The sequence below is a fragment of the Alexandromys fortis genome, unplaced genomic scaffold (assembly GCF_014885135.2).
Source record: "Alexandromys fortis isolate MF-2015 unplaced genomic scaffold, M_Fortis_MF-2015_v1.1 scaffold_1, whole genome shotgun sequence".
NCBI classification, from domain to species: domain Eukaryota; kingdom Metazoa; phylum Chordata; class Mammalia; order Rodentia; family Cricetidae; genus Alexandromys; species Alexandromys fortis.
Window position 1 is genome coordinate 39,202,014 of NW_026067927.1, and position 27,065 is coordinate 39,229,078.

General features: G+C 47.8%; 1 protein-coding gene and 1 long non-coding RNA gene across 4 annotated transcripts in view; one reads left to right on the plus strand and one right to left on the minus strand.

The window, feature by feature from the left end:
- Positions 1-16,323: 16,323 nt before the first annotated feature.
- Gas1 (growth arrest specific 1) lies at positions 16,324-18,746 on the minus strand. Its single transcript, XM_050143396.1, has one exon. The coding sequence runs from the start codon at positions 18,740-18,742 to the stop codon at positions 17,591-17,593; it is 1,152 nt and encodes a 383-aa protein (XP_049999353.1). The 5' UTR covers positions 18,743-18,746; the 3' UTR covers positions 16,324-17,590.
- A 703-nt stretch (positions 18,747-19,449) lies between these two features.
- Positions 19,450-27,065, plus strand: part of LOC126502436 (uncharacterized) — a 48,740-nt gene continuing 41,124 nt past the window's right edge. For all 3 annotated transcript variants that reach the window (XR_007591933.1, XR_007591931.1, XR_007591932.1), the window contains exon 1: positions 19,450-21,317. This is a non-coding gene — a long non-coding RNA (uncharacterized lncRNA). The remainder of the gene's footprint in view (positions 21,318-27,065) is intronic.

Genomic DNA, 27,065 nt, shown 5'->3' on the forward strand with positions numbered 1-27,065 from the left:
TTTGAGTTTAAGATGGCTTTGGCTAACATCCTGCTATAAACAGAACCAGAGACCAGTGGGTCTTTCTCGTAGGCATATGTAATTCTCAGTCATGACTCCATTGTTTCTGGGCAGTCAGAAGGTGTGCCCTCAGAGGCACCTGGGTTTTGAAGAAAAGATGTTGCAGGAGCCCAGGGCCATCCAGTGCCACCACTCCACCCGGATTCTTCCTGCCCAGGGACTTTGTTCCTGATGGCAGATAATCCAGCATTGTGGGCAGCAGACAGCGTTGAGAATACTCCGGTGTTGTCATGCAACCCGAGATCATAGCCACACTGTGCTTTCCTCTACTGGCCATAAAAGAAAAGAAAACCATTTCTGCAGAGCGAGTGACAGCTGTAAGACATTATGATCCTTGAAGGGACAGCAAAATTTGAGGCAGGACGTGTGCGAAATGTTTATCCCGGTGGTAACTCAGATTAGAGCACGATTTTTAAACTCTAAATTTCGATACTGTGGTTGAAGAAACTCCCTTCTATCACTTGTCTCCGGGAAGTCTATTCCACAGCATCTCTGCACCGCCATCTCAGGCTTACTTTGATGTCCTTGGGGGGGAGGGGGGTGGAGGGATGCAGTTTGGCTCTGAGCTGATTTTCAGAGAACCCTGTTTGCGTTTGGATTTGCTGATCTGTATGGGGTAAGACAGTGTTTGGAGACTGCTGCACAGAAAGGCTGGCATAGAAAGAGCAGCCTTAGCCCAGGCTTGTTCCAAGGCAAACGCTGATACAATCTGATTGAAGGAGCAGTGAGATGCACCGGGCACGTGGCGGGCAGAGCTGCAGAGAGCTTTGCAAAATCCCAATCCCGCAGCTCCAAGGCGGCAAGGCTTGGGCCCCATCTGCTATAAACGGATTAAAAATCTTTTCTCCTTTCAGAGGTTTGATCCCAACAAAGGCCTGATGTGATGGACTCAAAGTGACAGCTTGGACTTGGGAGTGATTTAGAGCAGAAGTTCCTAAGATTGACACGCCTGGGGAGACCTGGCAGAGGTGTACGTGCGGGGAGCGTGTATTTAAGCGTGTGCTCTCCTGGAGGACTCTCTGCAAGGAGGTGAAAGACGGGAAGAGGCGAGAGGTGAGACTCGGCTGATTTGTGCGGCAGAAGGATGCTTTGGTAACACTTAGCTTGGGTAAAAGCGTGTGTGCTTATAAAGAACGGTGTCTCTCACAAAAGCCAGCTTCCCAGGTACTTTCGCTCCCTCTTTCATATTCTCCCCCTCAAAACACTCTCAGACTCTTCCTGATGATGGTGTGGTGTCAGAAGCGACAAGTGCGTCAAGTAGACACGGGAGAGAAAGTAAATCTGAAACCAAAATGTGCTGCACTGAGAGAAAGTACATGAAAAAGAAAAGGTGGCCTGAGAATGCCCCACGGACTTGTCTGTCAGGTCAAGGTTTATTTGTATTTTACATATATGGTGTCTCACCGTCATGTATAGACCGCATGTGTCAGGGCTCATAGGGGAAAGAAGAGAGTACTGGGCCCACGGTTACAGATGGTGGGTGCTGGGGACTGAACCTGGGTCCCCGACAAGCACAATCAGTGCTCTTAACTTCCCTGAGCAAAGCCTTAGGCGTTTAGGAAAATCCCCAAAGCTCCTGTGAACATCTAGGATGCAAGACATAGAGAAGCCAAGCTGGATGATCTGTAAGCTTCCTTCCTGCTTCCATGGTGCTGAGTGGTGCTCTGAAGGCTGGGACAGCCAAGCCAGCAGCAGTCCTTGCAGACGTGAGCTCTGGGAGTTATAATACCAACCTGTTAGGCAAACGTGGCCAATGATGCTAGCCGATGATGCTGGGCTGTTGTGGGGCTGACCAACAACTGGTTAGGCCCAAGGCACCCTCCGTAAGAGGGAGTACATACATGGTCCTGTAAATTGGCCCCTCCACGAATAGGGAGGGCTTCAGGCCTAGTAGAACCCTATGTTGACATCACACCAAACTGCCTTCGGAATAGCTGTGCCTTTTATCTACTGCTCTCAGCCTTTATCGGAGAATCCTCTTTTGACCTGGGAATGGAGGTGAATGCGGAGACCTTTAGCTGCTCAAGGTCCTGAGAGTAGAGATAATTGAAGGCTATGCCACAAGACATGTATATCACCCCCTTAAGGGGTGCATTGCAGTAGCGTGGACAGGACAAATGTAAGAGACAGGAAATGGGGAGAAGGGCTGCGAAGTCTCACCATCTAAACACAGCTCAGCTGTGACAGTCATGAGCTTACAGCGGCTGTTCCCGCTGGATAGCCAGAACTCACCTTCTCCCCTCAGTGTCTACGGGTAGGAAGGGTCTCAGGGGGCCTCATTGCTCACTGCTGAATTGCTGGATACTAACAGACTTGAGAGGGGCACAGTGTTTAGTTGTATGCCCACTGATGAGCCCAGCAAGGTCTCACGGATGGTTTCCCACCCATGGCCACACAGTCACCAGGTCTGTGCCCACGTCAGGGACTTTGGCTCACTGAGCATCTATTGGTCCTACAAATTACTTCTAAAAGAAGCAAAATAATTTTCATTTTGGAAAATGTAATAACAGAAGTGGGAAATGTTCTACACAGACTTGACAAGCTTTCAAGGTGCAAGTTCATTACACACACACACACACACACAAAACCCTTGCCCATCTGGCCAGGGTTGGGGGTCTCCCTGCAGTGGGAATGGGGAGAGGTCCTGGGGAAGGACCAGACAGGAGATGCTGAAGCTTACCAAGTTTTAAAATAGACAAACTTGTCATCAACCCCCGCCACCAACTCAACTTCTGTTTCTGTTGTTAAATCTGTACTGGAATTAAAGACTCATAAAATAAAATGTATGTTTTTTTTCCCTTAAAATTGTGCTCTTTGACCCATTTGAGTTTTTATTTTAATATCTTTAGATACAGTTATCCTCCCTCCTCTTCTTTCCTTTCAGGTCCTAACCATGTGATAGTATGTTCAGAAATTCTAAGACTGTCTAAATAAAAATTCACTTTTTTTTTTCTGTACTCTAGACCGGATAATTTCAATCTTCTCGCCTTTTGTTGTGCCTGTTTGCTTGTTTGTGGAGCGGACTTGCACCTTGGAAGGCTGGTGTCCCGGGCTGCTGCTGATTACATTCCTTACAGGCTGCTTCCCAGCTCCCCAAGAGGCTCATTGGAAACAGATTCCAACAGCCACTTGAGAGCTGGGAAAGTAGAGCGGGTGTCACATCCGAGGGAGCCGCCCACAGAACACAGCTGCTCAGGAGGCAGCAGGGCCGCTCCCGACGCAGTCCAGCTTCACATCCCACGGCCACACTGAAGTCAACCGTCTAACCGTTTCTTCATCAGCGAGCAGTTAACCCAAAAGCCTGGGCCACAGCAAGGGCTCTGCAAAGATCTTACGAAATCATTTCTGCTCACAAATCCCTGAGAACGCCTTATCCCTTATCGTTGGAGAGGCTTAAGCGAGAGCAGAAGTCGCTAGATTACGATGACGGTCTTAATGAAATTCCTCTCCTGCTGAGACGTTCCCCGCAGACTTTTTTCATATTTCAGCCTGGGAAAGGTCCGATGCTTTCCTGTCCTGCTGGTGCCAAGAGTTAATGGGAAACATTTCAGCGCAAATTCAGCCCAGGGGCCAGTCTTCCAGACCATCATTACTCTCTGCAATAAAGGAGCAGTAACACAATTTTATTAATAGGCACGTTCTGTCCTCTCAAGCTGGCCGTGGGTTTAGGGACCGTGTCCCCGGCAGTCTTTCTAACATGCCCCACTAAACCTGAAATATGAGACTGGGAACTTAGATGAAAAACAAGCTTTTGCTGCTCAATTTTCCTCTCGTCTCTTCCTGTTTGCAGGAGTGTGGTATGGAACCAGGGCTGCCTCCCCCCAACCCCCAAGTTCTATTTCCAAATCTAGCTTTGGGTTTTAAGAAGCACACAGTTTGGGTAGTAAAAGAAGGCATGCAAACATTGAGAAAAAAAAATCCCACAATCTTAATAGTGTAGATTTTAATATTCTGCTCACTGGAGGTACTCCTATGGCCTCATCTGTCAAAATTAAACTAACCTTGAAACCTTGAACTTGAACATACAGCCAGCCCCGTTTCACCCTTTGCTTGGGATCTGCCTTCTCCTGAGCTCACTGGCCATTTATAAGCTTTTAGGAAGAATAACCCAGATTCTTGTTTTCTTTGCCTTTAAAGTGTTGATTTTTTTTTTTTTTTTGTTAGCACTTTTCCATTCTGTTTGCAAACCTGTGATCAACCCTGTCTCTGAAACTTAATCTCCCTGAAGTCCTCACAAAGAATACGGGATCCTGTCCCTGCCTGGGGTGCTGCTGGCTAAAGGGAGCAATTAACATGGGCCAGCCTCAGGAGTCTTCCCTCCCTGGGGTAGGGCTCCTAGACAGGTCCTGCATGAAAAGCTGTGGACATCGCTTGGAACAACACTGGTCCATTTTTAGGGCAGTGAGATTGTCTTGAATCTTTATCTGGAATTTATATAATTTATTCTCCTCCTCCTCCTCTAAGAATACTTTAGAGATTTATGCAAATATAGGCTTCGCATCCTTTTATTAAAAATAGTCATCATGCCCATTTTATACATAGGGCCAACTGAGGCACCTTCCGCAAGGCAGTGTGAAGCCACAGCTAGGGCTGCTGCCGCCGTCTGCCCTTGGCCGTCCCCCAGAATGTCAGCCCTGGGAGGTCGGGGGCTCAAGCAAGCACCCTCCTTTTCCTCCTGCCTAGAAGACGCCCGACACATTGGATGAACGGATACGTTTTCTAGTCCTTGTCTCTTTATTTGAGGATAGAAACTCAATCTGAAGCGATTTTCTCCTTCATTAAACTATAATGGTGTGGTTTGTGGAGTTCTCTAATAAGATCATTTCAAGTTAAGATCCATAATGAATACTTGGGGTTATTTCCTCCGATGTTTAGCTAGAAAGATTGCTATTCTCTGGTAGGATTTCAGAACTGTCTGTGGTGCTGGGCTATTATGGCTTGAATGTGCCTTCCAGTGTTCCTGTTGGAAGGTGACCCCCAAGGGGACAGTCCTGAGTCCTGGGGAACACTCAAGAGGTGATTAAATCAGTGTGGTGATGCGACTCATTTGTCAGAGAGCTTGCCCAGCATGCGTGAAGCCCCTGGGTGATGTGGGATCCCCTCTGTATGCTGTGATTACCGCGCTTAATAAAGAAGCTGCTTTCAGCCAGTTCTTAGCAGAATATAGCCAAGCTGGAAGAGATAGAGAGAGAGAGGAGGCAGAGTTAGCGGGACGCCATGGAGCCACCAGAGGAGAAAGACAAGCCACCAGCTGGAACCTTGCTGGTAGGCCACAACCCTCATGGTAAAATATGAAATAATAAGAATGGGTTAATTTAAGGTGTAAGAGCAAGCTAGGAATAAGCTAGCGTCATTGACCAAGCAGTGTTGCAATTAATATAGTTTCTGAGTGATTATTTTGGGCGGCGGGGAAACAAATGAGCAGCCTCCACCAACACCTGGGTTCTGTTCCCTCCACAGCATAAACTAGGCATGGTGGTCAGGAGGCAGAGGTAGCAGGATAAGTTCAAAGTCATTCTCAGCTACAGGGGGTTCAGGTCCAACCTGGTGTACAAGAAGCCCTGTCTTAAAAAAGATAAGGTTATTAGATCAATAGGGTTCTGCCCCCAGGAATGGATTAATGCTGTTATCTGGTGTTGGTACAAAACACAGCTCTCAGCTCAAAGGAGGAATTTATTTTATTTATTTAATTTATTCTTAAATCACATTTGAATGTCCATGTGTTATTAGGTGTATTATTATTATAGTATGTATCAGGTGTTTATTTTAGGCGTGAAGAGGTCTTCAAAGTATAGTCTCATAGCAGCCTCATTTCTCTCAACAAAAGAAATAAGGTATTTAAGAATAACCCTGTTACTTCTCTCACTCCCAATTCTTTCCAGGTCTTCTGTTTTTGCTTACTGGGCGTCTTGGTGACTCACGCGCCAGGACTGTCCCACAGTTCAGAAGGCTAGCTCCTCCCGAGAGTGGAGAGCAGGAGGGGGTACACAGCTCATCGGGGCTGCTCCTTGACTTGTGGGGCACCGCCCCAGCCCGTCTGCATCTTCACACTTCCGTACCGTTCGCAGAGCCCGTTTGCACTGTTCTCCCTTTTAAAGAATGGACATCCGTCATTCTTTCTCCCCTCCAGTTCATTTTCTCTGCTTCATGACTGAGGTTGAGGATTTAGGCCCTCAGCTTCCGGGTCCTGCCACCATGCCTGCCTCTCTTTGCTGCGCTGCCCTGGCTGTGATGACTCCTATCCCCTGGAACACAAACCGACGTAAACAGCTTTTCTTCTTTGAGTTGATTTTGGTAGTGGCATCTTTTAATTATTTATTTGTTTGTTTATTTATTTATTAAAGATTTCTGCCTCCTCCCCGCCACCACCTCCCATTTCCCTCCGCCTTCCCTAATCAACTCCCCCTCCCTCATCAGCCCGAAGAGCAGTCAGGGTTCCCTGCCCTGTGGGGAGTCCAAGGACCTCCCACCTCCTTCCAGGTCTAGTAAGGTGAGCATCCAAACAGCCTAGGCTCCCACAAAGCCAGTACGTGCAGTAGGATCAAAACCCACAGCAGCAGAAAAATAAACACTGAGCCAATAAAGCTTGAGGAAGCCGAGGCCTCCCTTAAGACCAAGTAGACATCTTCCTTGGAGAAGCACACACATTTTTATTATATTTCTTATTATTTAAAACATTTTTTAAATTTAAATAAATTTTGGTCATGCTCTTCCCCTCCCCCGGGTTCTTCTGGTCCTCTGTCCCTCTCTCCCCCTCCCACTTTTTCTTTTCCAAAAAAACAAACAAAACTCCAATACAACAACAGAATTCCTCAAAACCAAGAAAACAAAATAACCCCCCCCCAAAAAAAAAACAACCAACCAACCAAACCAAAACCCTGCCAAACTGTAACCAAATAAAAATACATGAAACCGTGTGGAGTCCATTATATACTCCTGAACATGAGTCCCGCCCTGGAGTAGCTGTAGTTGATATATCCAGTGCTGTGCTATTGAATAGGGGCCAATGATTTGGCATGTGGGCCTTTGGGGTCACTCATGTAAACCACAACAACCTAAGACTTGGAAGTGGCTCCATGAAGTGTGGTGTGAAGCCTTCATGTATGGCGTCACACACTTCAACTCATGCAATCCGGTTTTTACCCTGGGCAACTGCTGGGCTGGAAATCTCCTTCACTGTCCTCCAGCCACGGCGCCCATCTACTCCTGCCCTGGGCTCTGAGGTTGAGGTGGCTGCACACAGCCTTAGCTCTGTGGAGTCTGAGTCTTTCGAAGATGCACCTCTTGGATCTAGTGGTCTGCTTTTCTTCTCTCGTCCTCACGAGGAGGTTAGATGTCCCATGCTCTGTGATTGTGTCAACACAATCTCTTTCCCCAGGCCTGGACTCTTGCTGGGCCACCATATTCCGTGCTGATCCCATCTCTCTTACTCTCGTCTCTCGCTTCTGGCTTTCTAACACAAATTGTGGCTCACATACCAAACAGTGGCCATCTTGTGCTCCCACCCGGTGCTGCCATTTGGGACTGTCCTTCTTCATGTCCCTCTCCACCTCAGAAAGGCTCTTCCTAAGGAGACCGTTTCTTCCCTGAGGACAACCTGATTCTGAGCTGGTAAAAATGCATTTTATTCCTGTCTGCCTTAGTTAGGGTCACCAGTGCTGTGATGAAACACCATGACCAAAGGAAGTTTTGGCAGGAAAGGGTTTATTTCATTCATAGTTCTACAGAACAGTTCACCATCAGAAGCAGTGAGGGCAGGAACTCATACAGGGCAGGAACCTGGAGGCAGGGGCTGAGGCAGAGCCTGGCTAGTGTTCCTTATGGCTTGCTCAGCCTGGTTTCTGAGAGACCCAGGAACACCTGCCCTCTATGGGCTGCATACCCTTCCCCATCAATCACTAATTAAGAAAACGCCTTAAAGGCATGCTTGCAACCCAATCTTATAGGGGCATTTTCTTAATCGAGGTTTTTCTCCTCTCAGATGACTTTAGCTTGTGTCCAGTTGACATAAAACTACCCAGGACACTTTCCATATATATTAAATTTTCCTAGGCATTCTCTAAATGATGTGGCTGAATAACTCAGCTCTCCTCCCTTCCACAAAGGAGCTGGGGTGGTGTATCTGGCAATGCATATTATTTGTGCTGAGTAGAGATTGCAGAGAAATAGAAGAGAAAAAACAACAACAAAACAGAGCAGTTACTATTATAAACCATCAAAGTGGGAAGGGAGGCTAGGGAAAATTACCTTACCAGGAAAAAGCAGTTAAATACATGAGAAAAGAGAGCAACCAATAGGAACAGAGCAGGAGAAGAAGCAATCCCAGGAAGCATTGGATAGATAAATTTCAAAACACGCTGTCTGGAAAGTTAATACTCTGAGAAAAGCTTGAGAAGGCCTGCAGATAGAAGGCTAAGAAAGATTGCAGCGGACGTGAAATTTAAAAGACAGAAAAGATGAAGAGAAAACGCGTTTTTAAGAGGAAAACTATTTTGATGAATACAATAGCACGTTTTAAAAAGTCAGTTTTATTCTATAGAAGGATATAAACTGCTTACAAAGACTTGAGAAGTTTGCATCTCTGATGGAAGAATAAACCAAGCAGCAAGTGAGAAGAAACTGAAGAACTTCTCACAGGTGTGAAGTGTAGGTTTGAAATCTCCGTGAAGCATGACAAGGGGACCATGGTAGGTCAGTCTTCAAGAGGAGCCACCCACCACCCACCCCAGGTTGACTGGAAAGCCTAACAAACAAGTATGGAATCAATTGTGTAAGTATTGAGAAGGAAATGGACACCCTGTGTAAAGACAGGCCAGCGACATGTGGACGGTTAGGGCTTTCTCAGGATTTTCCTGGGGACATGAAAAGGTGATTTCATGTGAATTCATTCTCTTCTTTTTGCATTGTGTTGGCTTTTGTTCAGTGATAGGGTGAAAATACTGGCTGGTAAATCTAATTATAAAACGCTAACTGGCCAGTAGCTAGACTGGAAGTAGAGGCGAGGCGACCAGGCAGGAAGTATACACAGGAAGACCAGAACAGGAGAATTCTGGGAAGAGGAAAAGCTCAGTCTTCAGTAGTCACCCAGGCACAGAGAAAGCAAGATGAGAAATATACCAAGCCACATGGCTGACACAGACAAGAACTATGAGTTAATGTAAGATGTAAGAGTTGATCAGAAGCCTGAGCTAATAGGCCAACCAGTTATATTAAAGGAAGCCTCTGTGTGTTTCTTTGGGACTGAACAGCTGTGGGACTGGGCAGTACAGAAACCTCTGTCAACAAAGTCAGACATTAAAGAGTTTTGGGAAAAAAGTAAAACTGTAACAGGTTTTTGAAAAAAATTATTTTTACATGCAAATGTGTTATTTATGATATGCATTTGCTAGTGTTTTGGGTTAATCACTAAATGTTTTAAATTGGATGTTTCTACTCCTAAGTTGGTGAATATGGATTTGCAAACTCACTGTATAACAATAGCAAAGATGTTAGTCTTACCACCCTACTAGTGTGGTTTCCTTTCGTTTTGGACAGTCTCACTACATAGACCAATGTAGTCCCAAATTCTAGTCATCCTGCCTCAGCCTCCCAAGTATTGGCATGCGCAGCTATGCTTGCCAAAAGCTTTTGTTTGTTTGTTAGCTTGCTTGTTTTTTAAGACAGATTGCACTGGATAGTCCAGTGGTCCAAGTTGACCTGGAGCTCCTTATATAGCCAAGCTGGCTTGAAAACTCTTGATGATTCTGTTGCCTCAGCCTCTGTGGAGTACATGTTGATCCTACCATAAGAAGTCTGCTTTTTCTTTGGTGTCTGGGAGTTAAGTTTCTTCCTGGGACAACAGGAGACGTTGGGTTTATCACATGGAAACAATGTATCAATTGGGATGGAGTCTGGGGTATTATGAAAGCTACTCCTTAGAGGGGAGGCCTTTAGGTCAGAACAAGACTGGACACAAAGATTATAGTGTTGTCAGCAATAGGCTCTCACCTTTCACCTCTGGGAGGAAACCAAGAGGCCGACTCTTCCTCCACTCCCTGAAGCTGGACCCACTTATGTGGTTTGCTTTGACCAAGGAGACCTTGGCAAGTGGATTTGCTCATTTGGGTTCCCCTGCCTTGACAATCTGGTGAGTGTCCCTGCCATAAGAGCCAGCCTCCCAAATATCACAGACTTAAGGGTATGGTCTGGATGTCTCAGGCATTAAACAGATGAGCCAGTCCACCTGGCTCCAACCTTCATCTCCATCACCTGTCTGCTGTTGATAGCCAAGTGAGGCTGAGAAGTCGAGCAGAAAATTCACAGCTTGGTGATCAGATAAAGGATTAAAAACTTCTGCAGTGAAGTTTGGGGTAGACTGCTGCTAGGCAGAGACCAGGTAATAAAGTCACAATCCTCCTCGACAGTTTTCAGAATGGATCCCGTTGGCAAGTGCTGGACTCCCACAAAGGGCCAGTGAGTCCTTTGAACTTTACCCGCTATGTCGAAAGCTCTTAGAGTCTTCTCGCCTTTTGAGAATTTTGCCATTTTGAGAATCAGCATGAGGTTACTGTGTCAATCTTTTGACACAAATGGACACGGGTTTAAACCTGCTGACTTATTCACCACAGTCATAGCCCAGCTTTATTGATTTAATTTGTTTATTTATTGCGTCTGCGTGAGTGTGCAGTATAAATGCGTGAGTGAGGTTCTATACCGCCATGATTCATGTGTGGAGATCGGAGGATAGCTCTGTGGAGTTGTTCTCTCCTTCTATCTCTGTTGAGATCCAGGGGTCCAATTTAGGTTGCCAGGCTTGCACAGCAAGGGCGTCTACCTACTGAGCTGTCTCACTGACCCCCACAGCCAAGATTTTGAGTCGTTCATTCATTCATAAAGAACAGCTGTTCATACTGACACAATGCGTAAGTCATGGGGTGCGCGTATGTAGTCAGGGCATGGGCACAATACGCAGTCATGTCAATCATCGTTAGCTGTTATAGTTTTATAGTTATATATAATTCATATAGAATTATGTGAACTTCTATAATCTTGGTCTTTTGTATTTTCCCAGAGTTGGTTGTAATTATAATTCTTATATATATTTTTATTATTATAATTGTTTAAATGTTATGGATTTCCTTTTTTTTTCTTCTTTTTTGTTTTGTTTTGGTTTTTGGTTTCTCTTTGTAGCCCTGGCTGTCCTGGAACTTACTTCATAGACTGCCCTTAAACTCAGAGATCCCCACCTCTGCCTCCTGAGTGCTGAAGCTAAAGGCATGCAGCACCATCACCTGACTGAAGTCTTTTGTGTGTGTGTGTACATATATATATATATATATACATACATATATACATGTACATATGAAATCCATTGGCTCCATTCTGCATGCTGAGCTACTTGGATCATATTTTATTTGTCTCGGAAGCTGTTTAGTACCCAAGTGTCTGTATCCAGAATTTTTCTTTTCTTTTTTTTCTTCCTGCTGCTACTTAGACCTCTTGGACTTTTCTCCTGGCTGGGTGGCTCTGGGCTCCCACATGGTTCATCTTGACTGTCGGTTTGAGTGGCTTTAGAACTGCCTAGGAGGCACACGTCTGGGTGTGTCTATGACAATGCTTCCAGAGAGGCTACCTGAGGAGGGAAACGTACTCTGAAGGGCAGTGGTCCATCTCATCAGCTAGAGACCCAGACTGGATCAAAAGCACCAGCATGCTTCCCTCCTTGCTCAAGGATAGATGCAAGGTGATCAAGGACTTCAGGTCCCACTGCCAGGCCACACGCACAGTGCATAGATCCCCCCCCCCCCCCCCCCCCCACACCAGCCCCCCCCCCCCCCCCCCCCCCCCCTCCCCCCCCCCCCCCCCCCCCCCCCCCCCCCCCCCCCCCCCCCCCCCCCCCCCCCACACACACACCAGGCTTTGCCTCTGTGTCAGTTTCTTCCAGATCTTCTTAAACCCACCATGGAGCTAAGCCATCCTCTTTCACTGTGTGATAAAACTATCTGTCCCCATATGGACTAAGAATAATCCCATGTGTTTATTTTTCCTCCGTGATGTCTGTAAAAAAAATTTATGCCCCTCTACTTGTTCAGTATTGCAAACTGGGCTGGCCTTGAACTCACAGAGGTCTACCTGTCTTTGCTTCCTGAGTGTTGGGACTAAAGGTGTAAGCCACCACACCCAGCCAACGAAGTCATTTTTAAGCTTCTTATGAAAAATCCTCCAAATAGGTGGAACTATTTGATGAGCAAGAAGTGACAGGCAAAAACTGAAGATTGAGGGATGCTGACATCATAAAAGAACTCTGTGCGAGAAAGGCTCACATCTCATAGACATGGACAAGATTCTTACTAGGGACTGATCAGGGATAAAATACACACTAAGTTTCTTGTGGAAGGCTGCTCTCTCCAGGACTCAGGAACCAGTATCCAAGATCTTAGACACTGTAGGTACCTTAATAAGACAGCTATTGATTTAAAAAATAAAATTGCAACATGTTCACAGGGAGGGTCTGGAGGCAGACACTACTATTTTATCTTGGGCCACAGATGAAGATGTCGTAGATCTAATTGTGCATATTTACCTGTTGACAGACTTCAGATTGCTTCAGTTTGCTTAAAGAGACTTTGTTCAAATTATGCATGCAATACATGGCATGGAGCCTTTGAACCACTTTAAAAACAGCTCAAAAACAATCTGCAAAGTATTTTTTTTAGAAATGCCATGTCAAAAAAAAAAAAAAAAAAAAAGAGGAAGTAGATGCTTACTCTGTAGGGAACTTAGGCCCCTGAAATAAGGAATAGAAACCCTTCTATATTCTCAACAGCCCTCTGGCTTCCTCAAGTGCATTTTACGCAGGGTTTGGAGGTAGCTCTCCAAAATATGAGCTGAGAGCTTCCTAGGAAAGCAAATCTTTCCCACATCCTTCCCTGCAGTTCCTCTTTAAGAGGTGTCAGCGTGGCTGAAAGAATGAAGTGGCCGCACATTGTCTGGCCCTGCCATTATGTGTTCAACATTTCCATAACAAAGGTGCCACTCGACTTCTCCCCGATTAATGCAGCTCCAGGGCTCTTGTCGCCTTTAATAAAACATTGTTGAAATCATTTATTTAGAGCCCCTGGTTACTAGTGGGAGAATGACCATCTTTGTGCCAAAATATAGTGTATACAGTCCACTATTTTGTAGTAGATCATTGTGTTATTTGCGAAATCGATTAAACGGATGCCTTGGGGGGTATTGATGCTAACAGCACATTACTTATGTCATCGGGATAGTCAAGGGTGAACTTTGTCAACTCTCTCCCAGAAGCAATCTCTCAAACAGAATACAGTGATGTCCAACTTAACTGGCGCACAGTGAGCCCCACTGGAAACGCAGCCGGGGCCACACTGCTTGCATGAACCGATGCTCCCCACCGTCCTCCTTGGAGTCCTGGGGGAAAGCCGGGTCAACTGACAGCATTCCCCACGTTTCTTGGTGTGAGGGGTCAGAAAACAATGGTGGCGTGCTTTTCCTTTCCGAGCTTTGGAGAAGACGCACACACGATACATGCTGGAGCTTTCACAGCGTGTCTCAGCGCTCATACAGCCAAGTCCAACCCGAGAAGCTGAGAATTGGTTGTATGTTTCTGGAAGTTCTCATGGCATTAGGGTTTCCTGATTTAGGATCCTGGGCAACACGGTTGGAAGGAGGTAAATGCATGAGCTTGAGGCAAATAAAGTGCATGACCTCCCAACGCCATGTTCTGCTGTTCCCCTGCCACACTCTCCAGGGTAGGCAGGGATGCGACCCTGTCCTCATGCAGGCTCCACTAGAGACCTGTGGTCCCCTTGGGACGTGTTAGAGCCCCGTCGTCCCTTCACTAGGTGGCACATGGGACCAGGAGCTGCTTTTATCCTCATGGATGACTGCAGGAGTTCTACTCGAGTCTAGAGGTGTCCTCTGAGTGGACAAGTTCTTTTCCCCAGGGCCATTTTCCCACTTCCCATTTGGGGCTTTCACGTGTACATTACTATACATGGTTAAAAACCAACAGAGACCTTATGCTATGCCCATTGTGATCATACACAAAAGCCTTGCTGTGTGCTCGGGTGAGCGGTGAAGCTGAGCCTCTTCTGGGTACTGTATGGCCACTTCAGCTCAATGAACTGCCCCCCTTGTGCGTAACCATTGTCCCACACTCCCTCAAACCTTTGTCACTGAAGGGCTGACAAAGACAAAGGAACCGGCACAGAGAATCGCAACCTACTCACTGAGGAGATGGAAACAGCCTGGAGATAGATCAGACATGAAATCTAAACCCTGCGCGCATGGGGTGGGGGTGGGGGAACTTCCTGGAAATTCTCCAGAAAAGCCAACCCCCCCCAAAAAAAACCCTACCTCTTCCTCTCATTAATGGCACTTCCAGGCGTCTCCAGGAGACATCTGAGCTTGCTGAATGTCCAGAATTCCAAAGGCCTCCCTAGAGATATTGCAGATGTCAACATCTGTAAAAATCTTTTCTGTCTAGAAGCGGATGAGTGGTTGGTGGCATACAGACTCCTGAAGCCCCTTGCACCCCCTCTCACCTCTGCAATCTGCCCTACAACGCAGGAGACCTGTCCGGAGGCTTGGGGACTCGGGGCTATGGTTCCTTGTTTCAATAGGTGGGCCATGGATCAATGTTCACTTTCTTCAAGGGAGAAAGCATAAAGCTACATCCCCTCCTGCCCAGACTAAGCTGTGATGATTTATTCTAGGCAGATGCCTCTGACAGGACCCTGTAAAATCAAGTTGTGAGTTTATTGTAGCCGTTAATTGTCAGGGTCTTTTCTGGCGCTGTCTAACTTACTACCGGGGTGGTGGTGGGGTGGGGGGGAACTCGGCCTTTTACCGTGACAAAGACTTAACTTTTAGTCAAGAATGTGTTAAAATAACCAGGAATGGAGAGGGTTTAAATATATTTAAGCAAAAAATGCAGGAGTACTGCTAACCTGTAGTCCTTTTGTTAAAATAAAATAAAATCTGATTTCCCTTTCAGCTGCTAGGGATATTCTTTGTTAGTCCCCCCCTTCCAATAAAATGCTGCTCTTGGCTTTGTTTTAACAGGTTTGCTGAACCATTCAGATGACTCCAGTCTAATCACACACCGCTCTCCTAGACTCCAGGCTAATATCTGGGGCTTTCTGGTACCACACATGGGGGAATCTTGCTTTGGGGGACATGAAGAGAAATTTGGACTCCCCCACCAATAGCTAGGAAAAGAGAAAGAGACAAAAAATTAGGCCTCAAAAGTAGAGGTGGGAATGCATGAGAAAGCACTCAATTTGGTTAATTACTGACGCAGCAGAGAAATCTAGCTGCTTTCCCAGCCCATGCTAGTCTCACATAAAGAGACATCAGATCTTGCTAATCTGTCGACCCCTCAGACAAAGTTTATTTGTGGTGACTTTTAAACTCCTGACTTGCCTTCCAATCACCGAGTTTAAAATGAAAAGCTTTAAATAAACACCAGGAATAGAAGATAAATAAACTTTTTCCCCCTCGCAAGTGCCTAGCTTGCCGAGGTTCAGGCTCAAATCCCCAGAGGACAGACTGCTCTCTTTTGTGTTAATGTTTAAAAGATTTTCCAACGCTGGAGTTTATTCCTACTGCAAACATCTCTGTTTACAAGGTCAAGTGTATCAGCACTCGACACAGCTTAAGAGCGTAATTATTTATGTAAGGGCGTTTGAGTGTGCATCAGGGGCTTGGCGGAAGCCCAACCTTCAGCCCACTGCTCAACAGCTCCTCAGGACAATATTACCAGTCCTGGTGATTAGTCCCCTCCACGGTGTGTTTACTTTTGCACGCCTCAATGTTTTGTAACAAAATTTTGTATTTTTTTTTCCACCAAAAGTGTGAAAATGGCTTTGAAGTATTGAGTCTCATAGGCTTCCTAGACCTATTGGTAACAGATGTTATTGGCATGTTTGATTGAATGAGAAGGCAGAGAGGACACTCCTGGGGGTCAGGAGCAGAAGGGAGGGGGTGGGCAGGGTGGGTCTCGGAGTTGAGGCAGAGGTTAGCTCACACAAGAGACAATATTTTGTGAAGTCTCTTCACAAAGGCCAACAGCACCAGCAGAGGCCGGTTACAAATTGTTTTAGTTGCCTCATTTACAAACATCTAATTGTTCATTAAATTGAAGGCAGCATTAGCTCCCATTCCACTTGCTGTTTGATGGACTCCCGCGCCCCCTCCACTCCCCTCCCACCCACCACTGGGTTAACCACCGTGTAACTGTGAAGGCAACTACCCCAAAGCCACTGTTTAAACTCTTTACTGATGTGTGCATTTTAATAAAACAACCAAAAAATACACAAAGTCATAGTTATTTAAAACACAGGACTTTAAAAAATGGTGTCTATAAAAATACAATGTTTAAGGCAGTCTGGAAATGCATTTATACATTTCTACAATGTCCATAAATTCTCTTAAAAATAACGACGTTACTTCAAATCTGTAAAATACACTGTACATTCTTAAGACTGTTCTACCCAGAGCACACTTCAAAACGGGCTTGCAGGAGTGGGTTCCTGGTGACCAATGTGTTCTATACATTTCTTGGATGGGGGGGTGATGCAACATTGATGCAGATTTAAAACTTTTAATTTCTTTTTAAAAATAAATTATTTCTGACGCATACAATTTATAAAAATTCTATATACAAAGTACAGCAACTGGTAAGAAACCCCAGTTTTAATACAGTTTATATACGACGTACCAGGGTGGAAAACCCCGATAGGGGCAGAGGCAGTATTCAATCTCTGCATACTCAAACTTAGAATTTCTTGGTGTGAAAAAAAAAAAAAGACAACAAAACAAACACCACACAGAGGTTTTCCTAGATGGCAGTACAGAGCTTTAAGATAAAAAGTTGCATTGTTCAACACCATGGTAACTTTCTAGGCCAGGTTTTTGGACCCTTAATTTTAAGACACGTGGTGCTCAGAGATCAGAACTGTGGCAGTGAAACTGGAGGCGGGGGTTAAAGGTTATAATGCAGACATGACTTCGGGGTCCCAGACAAGGCAATCGCCAGCTCCACTGGGGTTCCTGGCTGCTATACACAGTACAGGAATGAACCGGCAAGGGACCGCTTCCACTTACTTACGATTGCTGTTTCTCAGTGGCCACAAGCAATTAAAGTCGTTACCAGTACTATTCATCCCTTCAGAGGAAAACGGTTTAAAAACAAAACAAACCCAATTCCCTCCACACCCCCTCCCCCAGTCCCTTGGAGTTGTGAAGACCTCCACCGTTCAGCAGAGCCCAGGCCTCCCTTGCTTTTTGCAGGGTGTCCTGAACTCTGCAGATTCGAGCCGGTAGGATAGGTCAGTCGGTTATTTCCAGCTTCGAAACCGCACAGTGGAGGGCCGGGCATGGTGGCTGGGGTAAATGCTGGGCCCTGTCCACACAGGGAGAGTGCGGGTCAGTGTTCCAGACCATCCCCGGGACCCCCAGCCACAGGTGCCCAGCTCGGGAACCAGCCGGATCGAGTGCACCGGCTTGCAGCAGCCCGCAGCCGGGACTACAAGTGTGATCCGAGCAGCAGCAGCAACAGTAAGCAAACAAGCGGGGTCCAGGCGCCTCGGGTCGCCCAGTGGTCTCCACTGCCGCTGCTGCTGCTCCTGCGCCCGGGCCCGTGGGGCAGATCCCCGCGGCCGCCCGTCCCAGCAGCGCCGCCGCCCGGGCGCGCGAGGCCGTCGTCATCGTCCAAGGGCTGCTCGCCGCCCGCCGTGCCCGCGCGCGGCTCGTCGTCATATTCTTCGTCGTAGTAATCGTCCAGCCCACCGTCCGAGCCACTGCTGCCCGCACCGTTGCCCGCGTCTGGGCCGAAGCACAGACGGGCCATGTTCTCTTTGACCGACTCACAGATGGGCCGCTCCAGCCCATCGCACACGCAGTCGTTGAGCAGCGCCGCCTTGGGCACGGCCAGCATGTCCTCGATGACCGCGCGGCACTCGTCGGTGCAGCGCAGCCCGTTGAAAAGTTTGCCGCAGTAGGCCAGGTAGCGGCCGAGCGCCAGGTTGCAGCGGCTGTCGCGATCGCAGCGCCGCCGGGCCTCCGTGCAGCCCATGACCGAGCCAGCTCCCGCGCCTGGGCCCACGCCGCTGGTGCGAGGCAGGCAGGGCTCGATGGCGCGCTTGGTGGACTTGCAGTGTTCGTCCTGCGCGCAGTCGCAGTCCTCCAGCGCGGGCCCGCGGCGCGTGTGGTTGAGCTGGATTAGCGCCGAGATGCAGTGGCTCGGGCAGCGCCAGCGCGGCGAGAAGGACGCGGCCGAAGCGGGGAAGGCGCCGGCGGGCCCCGGAGCGTCAGCCCCGCCGCGCTGCGCCAGCACCGGCGCGCACGCCTCAGCGTACTGGTTGTAGGCGTAGCTGCAGTCGGGCTCGCCCTGGCACTGCAGCAGCGCCTGCCAGCAGATGAGGCGGCGGCCGTGAGCCAGCCCCGAGCCCCGCGGCGCCGAGCCTAGCAGCTGCAGCAGCGCCATAAGGCACAGCAAGGCGCCCGGAGTGGTCCCCTTGCGGGCCCCGCCGCCGCCCAGCAGCGCGGCTAGCATCGCAGGCAGCAGCGGCCGCCGGACGCGGTGCAGAGCGGAGATGAGGCGCGGGCGGCGGCAGCGGGGCCGCTGAAAAAGTTTGTCCGAGTCCCGCGCACTTCTGGCATGGGCGTCCTCATCCATCCATGCTCGCGGCCCGGCGGCTGGTAGAGGCGGGTGTTCGTTCCGGCACCGCGGCCGGGGCTCCCTGAGAGGAGCAGCCACGCCGGTCCGGCTCTGGTCGGTCGGCGGCTGGAGGCGCTCAACGCCGCCCCGGAGGGCCGCGGCGAGGCTGCAGGAGCGCGCGGCGCCGGGGGTGCATGGTGCTCGGCGCCTGCAGACGATCGTGCGGCCGGCGACTGCTCCGTCCCCGGCTCAGCGGCGCGTATCACTTCGCAGTTCTCGCATCCCCTTTCCCGCGGCCAGGCCGCCGGGTCCCCTCCCCCTCCGCCCTGGCCTTGGCCACGCTCCGGGAAGCTCTGGGCGCCGGGCGCTAGGAGACCCCGAAACTCGGAGCGTGCTGCTGGGCTTGGGGACCTGGAGCCTGGGGAGCGGATCTGCGGAGCCCGGCTGCCGACTCGCTCGCGGCGAGGCTTTAAATACAAAAATGGGCCTGGAGCCCCCGTGTGGTGCCGCGGCGCCCCCTCATTATGCATGCATAGAAAAGCAAACAAACAAAAACATTAGCAACGCTCCTTCGGATCGCCGAGCCCCGGCCCCGCGCGCTCCAGGCTTGCCCGCTTTCTCCTTTCTCCACTCTCGGGCGCCCTTTGCTCGGCCCCCTTCCCGGGTTTTGCGCGCTGCTATTGGTCCAGCCTGTTGTTGTTGAAACTTTTTTTTTTTTTTACGAGCCGCTGGAGTGGGGTTGCAGAGTGGGGGAGGGCGGTGGGCAGCTCACATTCAGGCATTCAGGGCTTGAAAGGAACGGCTTAGGGAGCCTGACACAGGCCCAGCTCCTCCCACTCTTCAGGAGGCTGGGATACCGAACCCCAGCTCGCGCACAGAGCCAGCGGGCAGGGCTTAGGGCCAGCTGCCTGCATCCGGCTCAGCCACCAGCCTTTTTGTTCGCTTCCCCCGCCCCCTTTTTGTTTGGGTGGGGGGGCACTTTTATTAATTCTTACTTATCCCCCATCTTTGCATTCGAGAGAGTTCGAAAGTCACTTTAATTTTCAGGCTCCCCGTCTTTGAGTCCTGATTACCTCTGGGAGTATAGCGAAGGGAGGAGGTCCTGAGAATTTAGTGTAAGACTTTAGAAACTTAGACACAGTTCGTGTGCAGGCACACGCGGACTCTCTCTCTCTCTCTCTCTCTCTCTCTCTCTCTCTCTCACACACACACACACACACACACACACTCACACACACACACACTCATGACCACAATCACTACCACCATCACAAGAAAGACAGGCACTTTCCACTAGCTTTTAGTTTCTTAATCGGGCAGGTAAGACCCTTGCCCTGAGCGTCGTTTTCCAGATGTAAGAAGTCCAAAGAACTGAAATCCATCTCTTAACTCACGATTGTAACACAAACGGCAACGACAAATCGTAGCGTTAAACACACGTGGAATGCTGAGCGCTACGACCTAGCTGCAGTCACAGCACAGGGGCCCGAGGTAAACCGACCCGCTACGAGCTCTGAAGTGTACATTTCAGTTCTTCAGTGTGTTGAAGCAAAGCTGCCGGCAGAGCTGAAGAACAGAACTCTCACAAGCTACCTTAACTGTGGCGCAAAACAGCCTTTGGCCACCAGAGGCACCGCGAGTCTGCGGCCTGTCAAAAACTGGCGCTCTTGGTGAGCCTGTCGATTCCATCTGTCACAAATTTTAATTTTAAGTCGCTGCCGAAGCATAGGGTATCCCAGCTGCAGCGCGCTCAGAAAGTGAACTGTCCCCCTCTCCAAAGAGACAAGGTATTTGAAAGGGTAAAAGTGAGGGCCAGAGCCAAGACCCAGGTGGATTAACCTGGCGATTGGAAAAGGCTTACTGCTCAGGCTGGGGAGTTGTGCCTCTGCAATCGCCTCAAACCATGGGAGAACCAGACTGAGCTATGCGGAGGCTAGCTATGGTGCTTTGATTTTTGTAGCGGAAAACAAACGCAAATATGTCCTCAAACACTGTGCAGGCATGCTGCAGCAAGGTTATTCATCCCAGGCACAGGCAGGAGGCTCACTGCAAGTTCAAGGCCTGCGGGTTCCATCTAGTCAGGGCCAGGTTAGACACTTGCTAACATCCTGAGCAATCTGTACTTCCAAGCTCCCCTGAAGGCCAGTCCTGAGATGCATCTTCAAGTGTGTGTTTGTTTCGGCTTCTTTAGAGAGATCTCAAAACAGCCCACAGGACAATCATCTGGAGACCTTGTGTTCAATTCTGGATTCCTGGCTCCTGGAGTCTCAGACAGCTAACCCCCAGGAATGCCTGGAAGTCTACATGTCCAGCAAAATTTAGCAGGGGTACTGTTGCTGTTTAGCTGCTTACTGGGGACATGCTCTGACCGTCTCTGTTCCGGAGGTTATAAAATGGTTCATTTTTACTACTCAAGTGAAATCTTAGCCTTGATAAAATCTTAGTGGGAGTTAAGGGAGAACAAGATCTCTGCTCGCCCTGAAGGCCTCTCCAGAGACTCAGGGCCTTGTCATGGAAGGGGAGAGGAGCTGGCCGCGACCGCAGGCTGTGCTATCTTACGCATAGGCCTTTCTGCACCTCAGGCTCCTACTAGGTAAGAATACCATGTCTGTGAACACTCAGTCCTCCCTCCCTCTCTCCCTCCTCTTCTTGACTTCTCAGTTTTGAATCCCGCTGGCACCCCCCCCCCCAGGGCGCCAAGGACAGAAGCTTGGCTTCGCCTACTGATGCTGTCCCAGCTGGACTACTGGTGTGCCATGTACACACAGCACCTGCGGAGGCTAGAGAGGGCTTCAGGTGGCTTAGAACTGGAGTTAGAGGGTATTGTGGGCTGCCATGGGGGTCCTGGGAACTGAACCTGGGTCTTCTGCAAGAGCAGCTTGTGCTATTAACTGTTTAAACTTATTTTATGGACTTTCTTTTTTTTTTTTTTTTTTGTTTTTCTCTTGTTCTTTCCATTTCTGTATATGCCTATGGTGAGCTTGTGCGTGTGCATGTATGTGTATGTGTTTGTATATGTGTGTTAGTTTGAATGAGAACAGTCACTATAGGCTCATATATTTGAACTGTAGGTCCCTAGATGATGGAACTGTTTGGGAAAGGCTAGGACTGTGTCCTTAGAACAGGTGTGTCACTGGGAGCGGGCTTGGAGGTTTCAAAACCCACACAGGGTCCTGTCTTGCTCCCTGTCACTTGGTTGCTGTCAGCTCTCAGTGACTGCTCCAGGACCATGCCAGCCTGCATGCTGCCACAGACACTAAATGATGGGCCTGGTCTCACTCTCTGAAACTGTAAGCCAGCCCCCCCCCCCCAAATCAATGCTTTCTTTTGCAAGTTGCCTTGGTCACAGTGTCTCTTCACAGCAATAGAAAAGTGACTAAGGTGGTGGATGTACCTGTACATGTATGCACATGCATGCAGAGGCACCAGCTTGGTATCTGAAATCATTCTCATGGGCTCTCCCACCTTATTCCCTGAGGCAGGTCTCTCAATCAAACCCAGAGCTTGAGGATATGCATAATCTTGGTCGCTAGCTTTCTCTGAGGATCCCCTGTGTCTTAATTATTGTTCTACTGCTGTGATAAAACACCATGACTAAGGTAACTTGTAAAATGAAGCATTTTATTGGGGGCTTACTTCCAGTTTCAGAGGATTAGTTCATGATCATCATGGTGGGAAGTATGGTGGCAGGAAGGCAGGCATGGTGCTAAGAGCTCACATCTCTCTCTCTCTCTCTCTCTCTCTCTCTCTCTCTCTCTCTCTCACACACACACACACACACACACACACACACACACACATACACAAAGAGACAGAGAGAGGGAGGGAGGGGGAGAAAGAGAGGGAGGGAGGGAGGGAGGAAGAGAGAGAGAGAGAGAGAGAGAGAGAGAGAGAACCTTGTGTCACACTGCCAATAAGGCCACAACTCCTAGTTCTTCCCAAACAGTTCCTCTAGGACTAGGCACTCAAACAGGGGAGCCTATAGAGGCCATTCTTATTCAAAACATCACTGTCTTTTTTGTCGCTCTCTTCTAGGGGTGGAATTACAGGAAAGCCCACCCTGGATTTATGGGTTCTGGGAATCCAAACTCCTGTTCTCGTGCTTGCGTGGCAAGTGCTTTAACTACTGAGCTGTTTCCCAAGCCCCTCCTCTGTTGTGGGATATTTGTACACTGTGTGATGATGTATTGCTGTGATTGGTTTGATAAAGAGCTGAAGGCCAATAGATAATCAGAATGGGATAGGTGGGATTTATGTGGAGAGAGAGGAAGAGGAGGAGGAACCAGGGAGCACAGGATTCACTAGCGAGATTCAGGGAGAGCAGGATGTGCAGGAGGAAGATGACCTAGAGAGCCACATGGCAGAACACAGATTTAAAATGTGGGTTAATCAAGTTATAAGAGCTAGTTTGATGTGGGATTCCCCTCTGTATGTTGTGAATATGTTTTTATCACCATTGGTTAATAAAGAAGCTGTTTCGGCCAATGGCTTAGCAAAGTAAGGAGGGAAATCTGAACAGAGATATAGAGAGCCAATAGGTGTAGTCAAGGAGATGCCATATAGCTACCTACCAAAGGAGAAAGACACCAGTGAGAACCTTACTGGGTAGGCCACAGCCTCGTGGTGATACACAGATTAATAGAAATGGGTTAATTCAAGACGTAAGAGCTAGCTAGAGATATGCCTGAATCACTGCTGAACAGTGTTGTAATTAATAGAGTTTCTGTGTGATTATCGGGTCTGAGTGGCTGGGAAATGAGCAATCAGTCTCAGCCTACACTAGTTGGGAACAAGCCTAAGCTAAAGGCCAAACTTTCATAATTAATAACACATCTCTGTGTCATTGTTTGCATGCTGGAGTCCTGATGAGAAAGCTCTGCTAGAGTTCTCTTTATTTCTCAGAGGCCTGTGGATAGTCTCCGACATGGGTGGCCATCAGCTTTTCTCCCTCCATTCCTAGCACTGACACCAGATAAAGACCTGAATCGGTTTCCCTTTCCTGAGAATCTTGGGCAGGTGTTGTGGGATATTTGATTGTGCTGTGAATCTCCAAGAATGTGTTAATTGATTTAACCTTGGATGGGGCAGAGCCAGTAACTATTTGACAGAAGTTAGCTATAGATAAAATGGAAGAGCCAGAAATTCAGACGGAGAGAGACACACAGTAAGGAGTAGGGAGGGACTTAGCGATTAGAGATCTCTTCAGTTTTGCACAGCGTGGTGAGACATCTCTGACCAAGAAGGAAGATCAGCTGGTTGTTTCTCGGTTTCTCTGATCTAGCAGGTTTTCACCCCAACATCTGACTCCCGAGTCTTTATTGATAAATAGAACAACTTAGATAAAAACAACAGGCAGGCTTTTCTGACATTGACTAATGGAACATGGCAGAAGTAACTGTCTCTGGTGCTTTCAAGGTAAGGTCACAGGAAACTCTGTGGAACCTGCCTGAGTGTCTTGCGGTGTTTGCTCTGGAGAAGTCAGTTACCACATAAATAAGAAATAGGGTCACTGCTCCGAGGAAGCCTGAGCTTTCATGTTTAGAGGCATCCAAGAAGCATATGTGCGATTCTCAGAACACAAATGCCGAGACGAACTCACTGCATTTCAGTTTCTCCCCAGGTACCAAGGAGGGTTGGGGTGGGTGGGGGCTGGGGGAAATTTCTTAAGCATATTTCTGCTTAACTAATTCTTCTTCTGATGATCAAGCTTTCAAACTTTATAAACTGTTCTATTTGGAAAATTGGAATTCTCCTCAAGGAAAATGGTAACTTTCATTATTAAATATTGGCAGGCAAGCAATAAATAAATAAATAAAAATTAAGCCAACCTCTTACTGCCCTCCACTGATCCCAGTGTTCTATTAAATTAAGGCTATGAGAAGCCTGTGGACAGGAAAGGAATAGCCAGAGAATAGGCCTTTCAATTGACACATTTAAAGCTTTTCTTTTCTAATTTCAGTATGAATATAATATAAGCAGACCACACAAGGCATGCCTGTTCCTCTTCAGCCAGCACTCTGGAACCACTAACTCTAAAACATTACTTTTAAAAAAAATATTTATTTATTTATTATGTATACAATAGTCTGTCTGCATGTATGCCTGAAGAGGGCACCAGACCTCGTTATAGATGGTTGTGAGCCACCATGTGGTTGCTGGGAATTGAACTCAGAACCTTTGGAAGAGCAGGCAATGCTCTTAACTGCTGAGCCATCTCTCCAGCCCCCTAAAACATTACTTCTTATACAAGTGAGTCATTACACTCAATGTTGGGCGTCAAACTGACAACAGGAAAAGTCCCTGAATGTCCAATGACCCCAACTTTATGAAAAACCAACACCTACGAATCAGAGGAGGTTCAGGCAGCACTCCCCTGGGTTGCAGCAAATGATTTCCCAGCAACCTTTGCACTGTGCATGCCCTAATGCCATGCAACGCCAACAAGTGCTGCCCAATGCTTCTCAGCTCCGGTCAGAGACTGTGGTGTGTTATGAACTCCAGTGTGGACACTGTGTTGGCAAAATTGTCTGTTCTTGTAGAATCACATGGCTTAACTGTGGAACACAAAGATTTGGGGTGTCCGTGCATGCCCACGCATGGAGGCAAGAGGTTTATACCCAGTGTCTTCCTTGATTCTTCTCCACCTTATATTTTAAGACAGTGTCTTCCACTGAAACGGGAACTCACCAGTTCCTGGACCAGCTGGCCAGCAAGCCCTGGGATCCTCTTGCCTCGGTGTCTGCAATGCTGGGGCACAGGTGTGCACTGCCACATCCAGCTTTGTATAAGGGTGAACAGTGACCCAAACAGCTTCTCACACTGATGTGCTGCTCTTGTTTTCCAACATCATGTGTCTCCATAGGCCCAAAGCAACAGGGCTGTTAGGTTGCAGGTTGAAGTCCGTAAATTATGAGCTCTTACTAGCCCCATGTACTGACCCTCTAGGCATTTGTCATATTAACAGAAAGCTGACTAACAGGCATGCAAATTTTTAGTATCTGGGGAACAACTTCTCTGGGCCTACAGCTATGTTTTTCATGACTAGAAAATAAATTTCTGTTGTGCTGATTTGTTTGGTGCATGCCCATACTCTCAACCCCAGGAGGCTGAGTCAGGTGATAGTCAAAGTAAAAGAGGCTGGGACACTTACCAAGACTCTATCTCAAAAGCAATAGCAAATGAACAGAAACATTATGGTTTGACGTTATGGTTTGAGTCCTAAATATGCCCCACAAGTTCATGTTTTAAACGCTTGTTCCCTAGCTAGTGGCTCTGTTTTGTGAGACTATAAATCTGTTAGGAGGTGGGGCTGAGGACACAAGGGGCAGCTTCTCCAGAGCCCAGCCCCTGGCTCCAGCTCAGCTCTGTCTGCATCCTGGACTGTTGTAATGTGAACAGCATCTACCACACAGTCTTGTCCCCATGGAGGGCGGAGCAGACAGGGACCTGAAACCATGGGCAGAAGTCCACCTTTCCTCCTGTGTACTGTTTCTGCCAGGTATGTGGGCCACACAGATGATGAAGTCATGGATGCAGTAAGCTTACTGTGAAAATGTGGGAAAACATTTACATTCCAGACAAATATCCCACATAAAGCTTCTTTCCTAAATGTCAGATGGAAGGAAGGAAATTTTCAGAAATATTTTATATATGTTTTGATAAAAACTATATTTAGAAACACATTTTGCAGGCAAGGACAACTTAAATAAAAATATGAATAAAATTATAATATTTTTAAAAAAGCTTTAAAATATGTAGACACATAGGAAGATAAATGTAACAAGATGTTAAATTTCCAAAGTATATGTAGTACCATCTAAAGACCTATAGGGTTCCTGGAATTGAGGAAACGTTCACATGGAAAACGCAGTGGCTGATGGAAGCTGCAGAGCTGCTGTTTGGGGTGTACGAAGCTCATCCGTGTTAGTACTGAACATGTACTTGTTACAGGGAGGCCGTTGTCATGTGGAAAGTTTACGAAGGGACTTTGCTCTGGGGTGGAGAAGAAAGTTTCTTAAACAAACACAGCCATCAGTTTATCAAGAAATATGATCGCTACAATCGGATCAAAAACTTACATGTTGCTAAGTAAAATTCTAGAAATCAAATAAGAAAATCTAGGCGATGGCTCCTAATCTATAACTTAGGAAAATTCTTATAATCAGGATGGGAAAGCCAGAAGACAGAGGAATAAAGCAAGTTTTAGCTATACAAAAACGAGAGAAAACCAAGAAGAAAGCGGACAGACAAGGCCCAGGGAGAGCGTGAAGCAGCAGCTGTGGGCTGGCTGTGTCCTGAGCCGGTTTAGGCTACAGCCTACTCTCTACTCTCTGTTTGGACT

Excerpts from the sequence above, each read along its gene's own strand:
- Gas1 (XM_050143396.1), bottom strand. The coding sequence starts at position 18,742 with ATGGATGAGGACGCCCATGCCAGAAGTGCGCGGGACTCGGACAAACTT.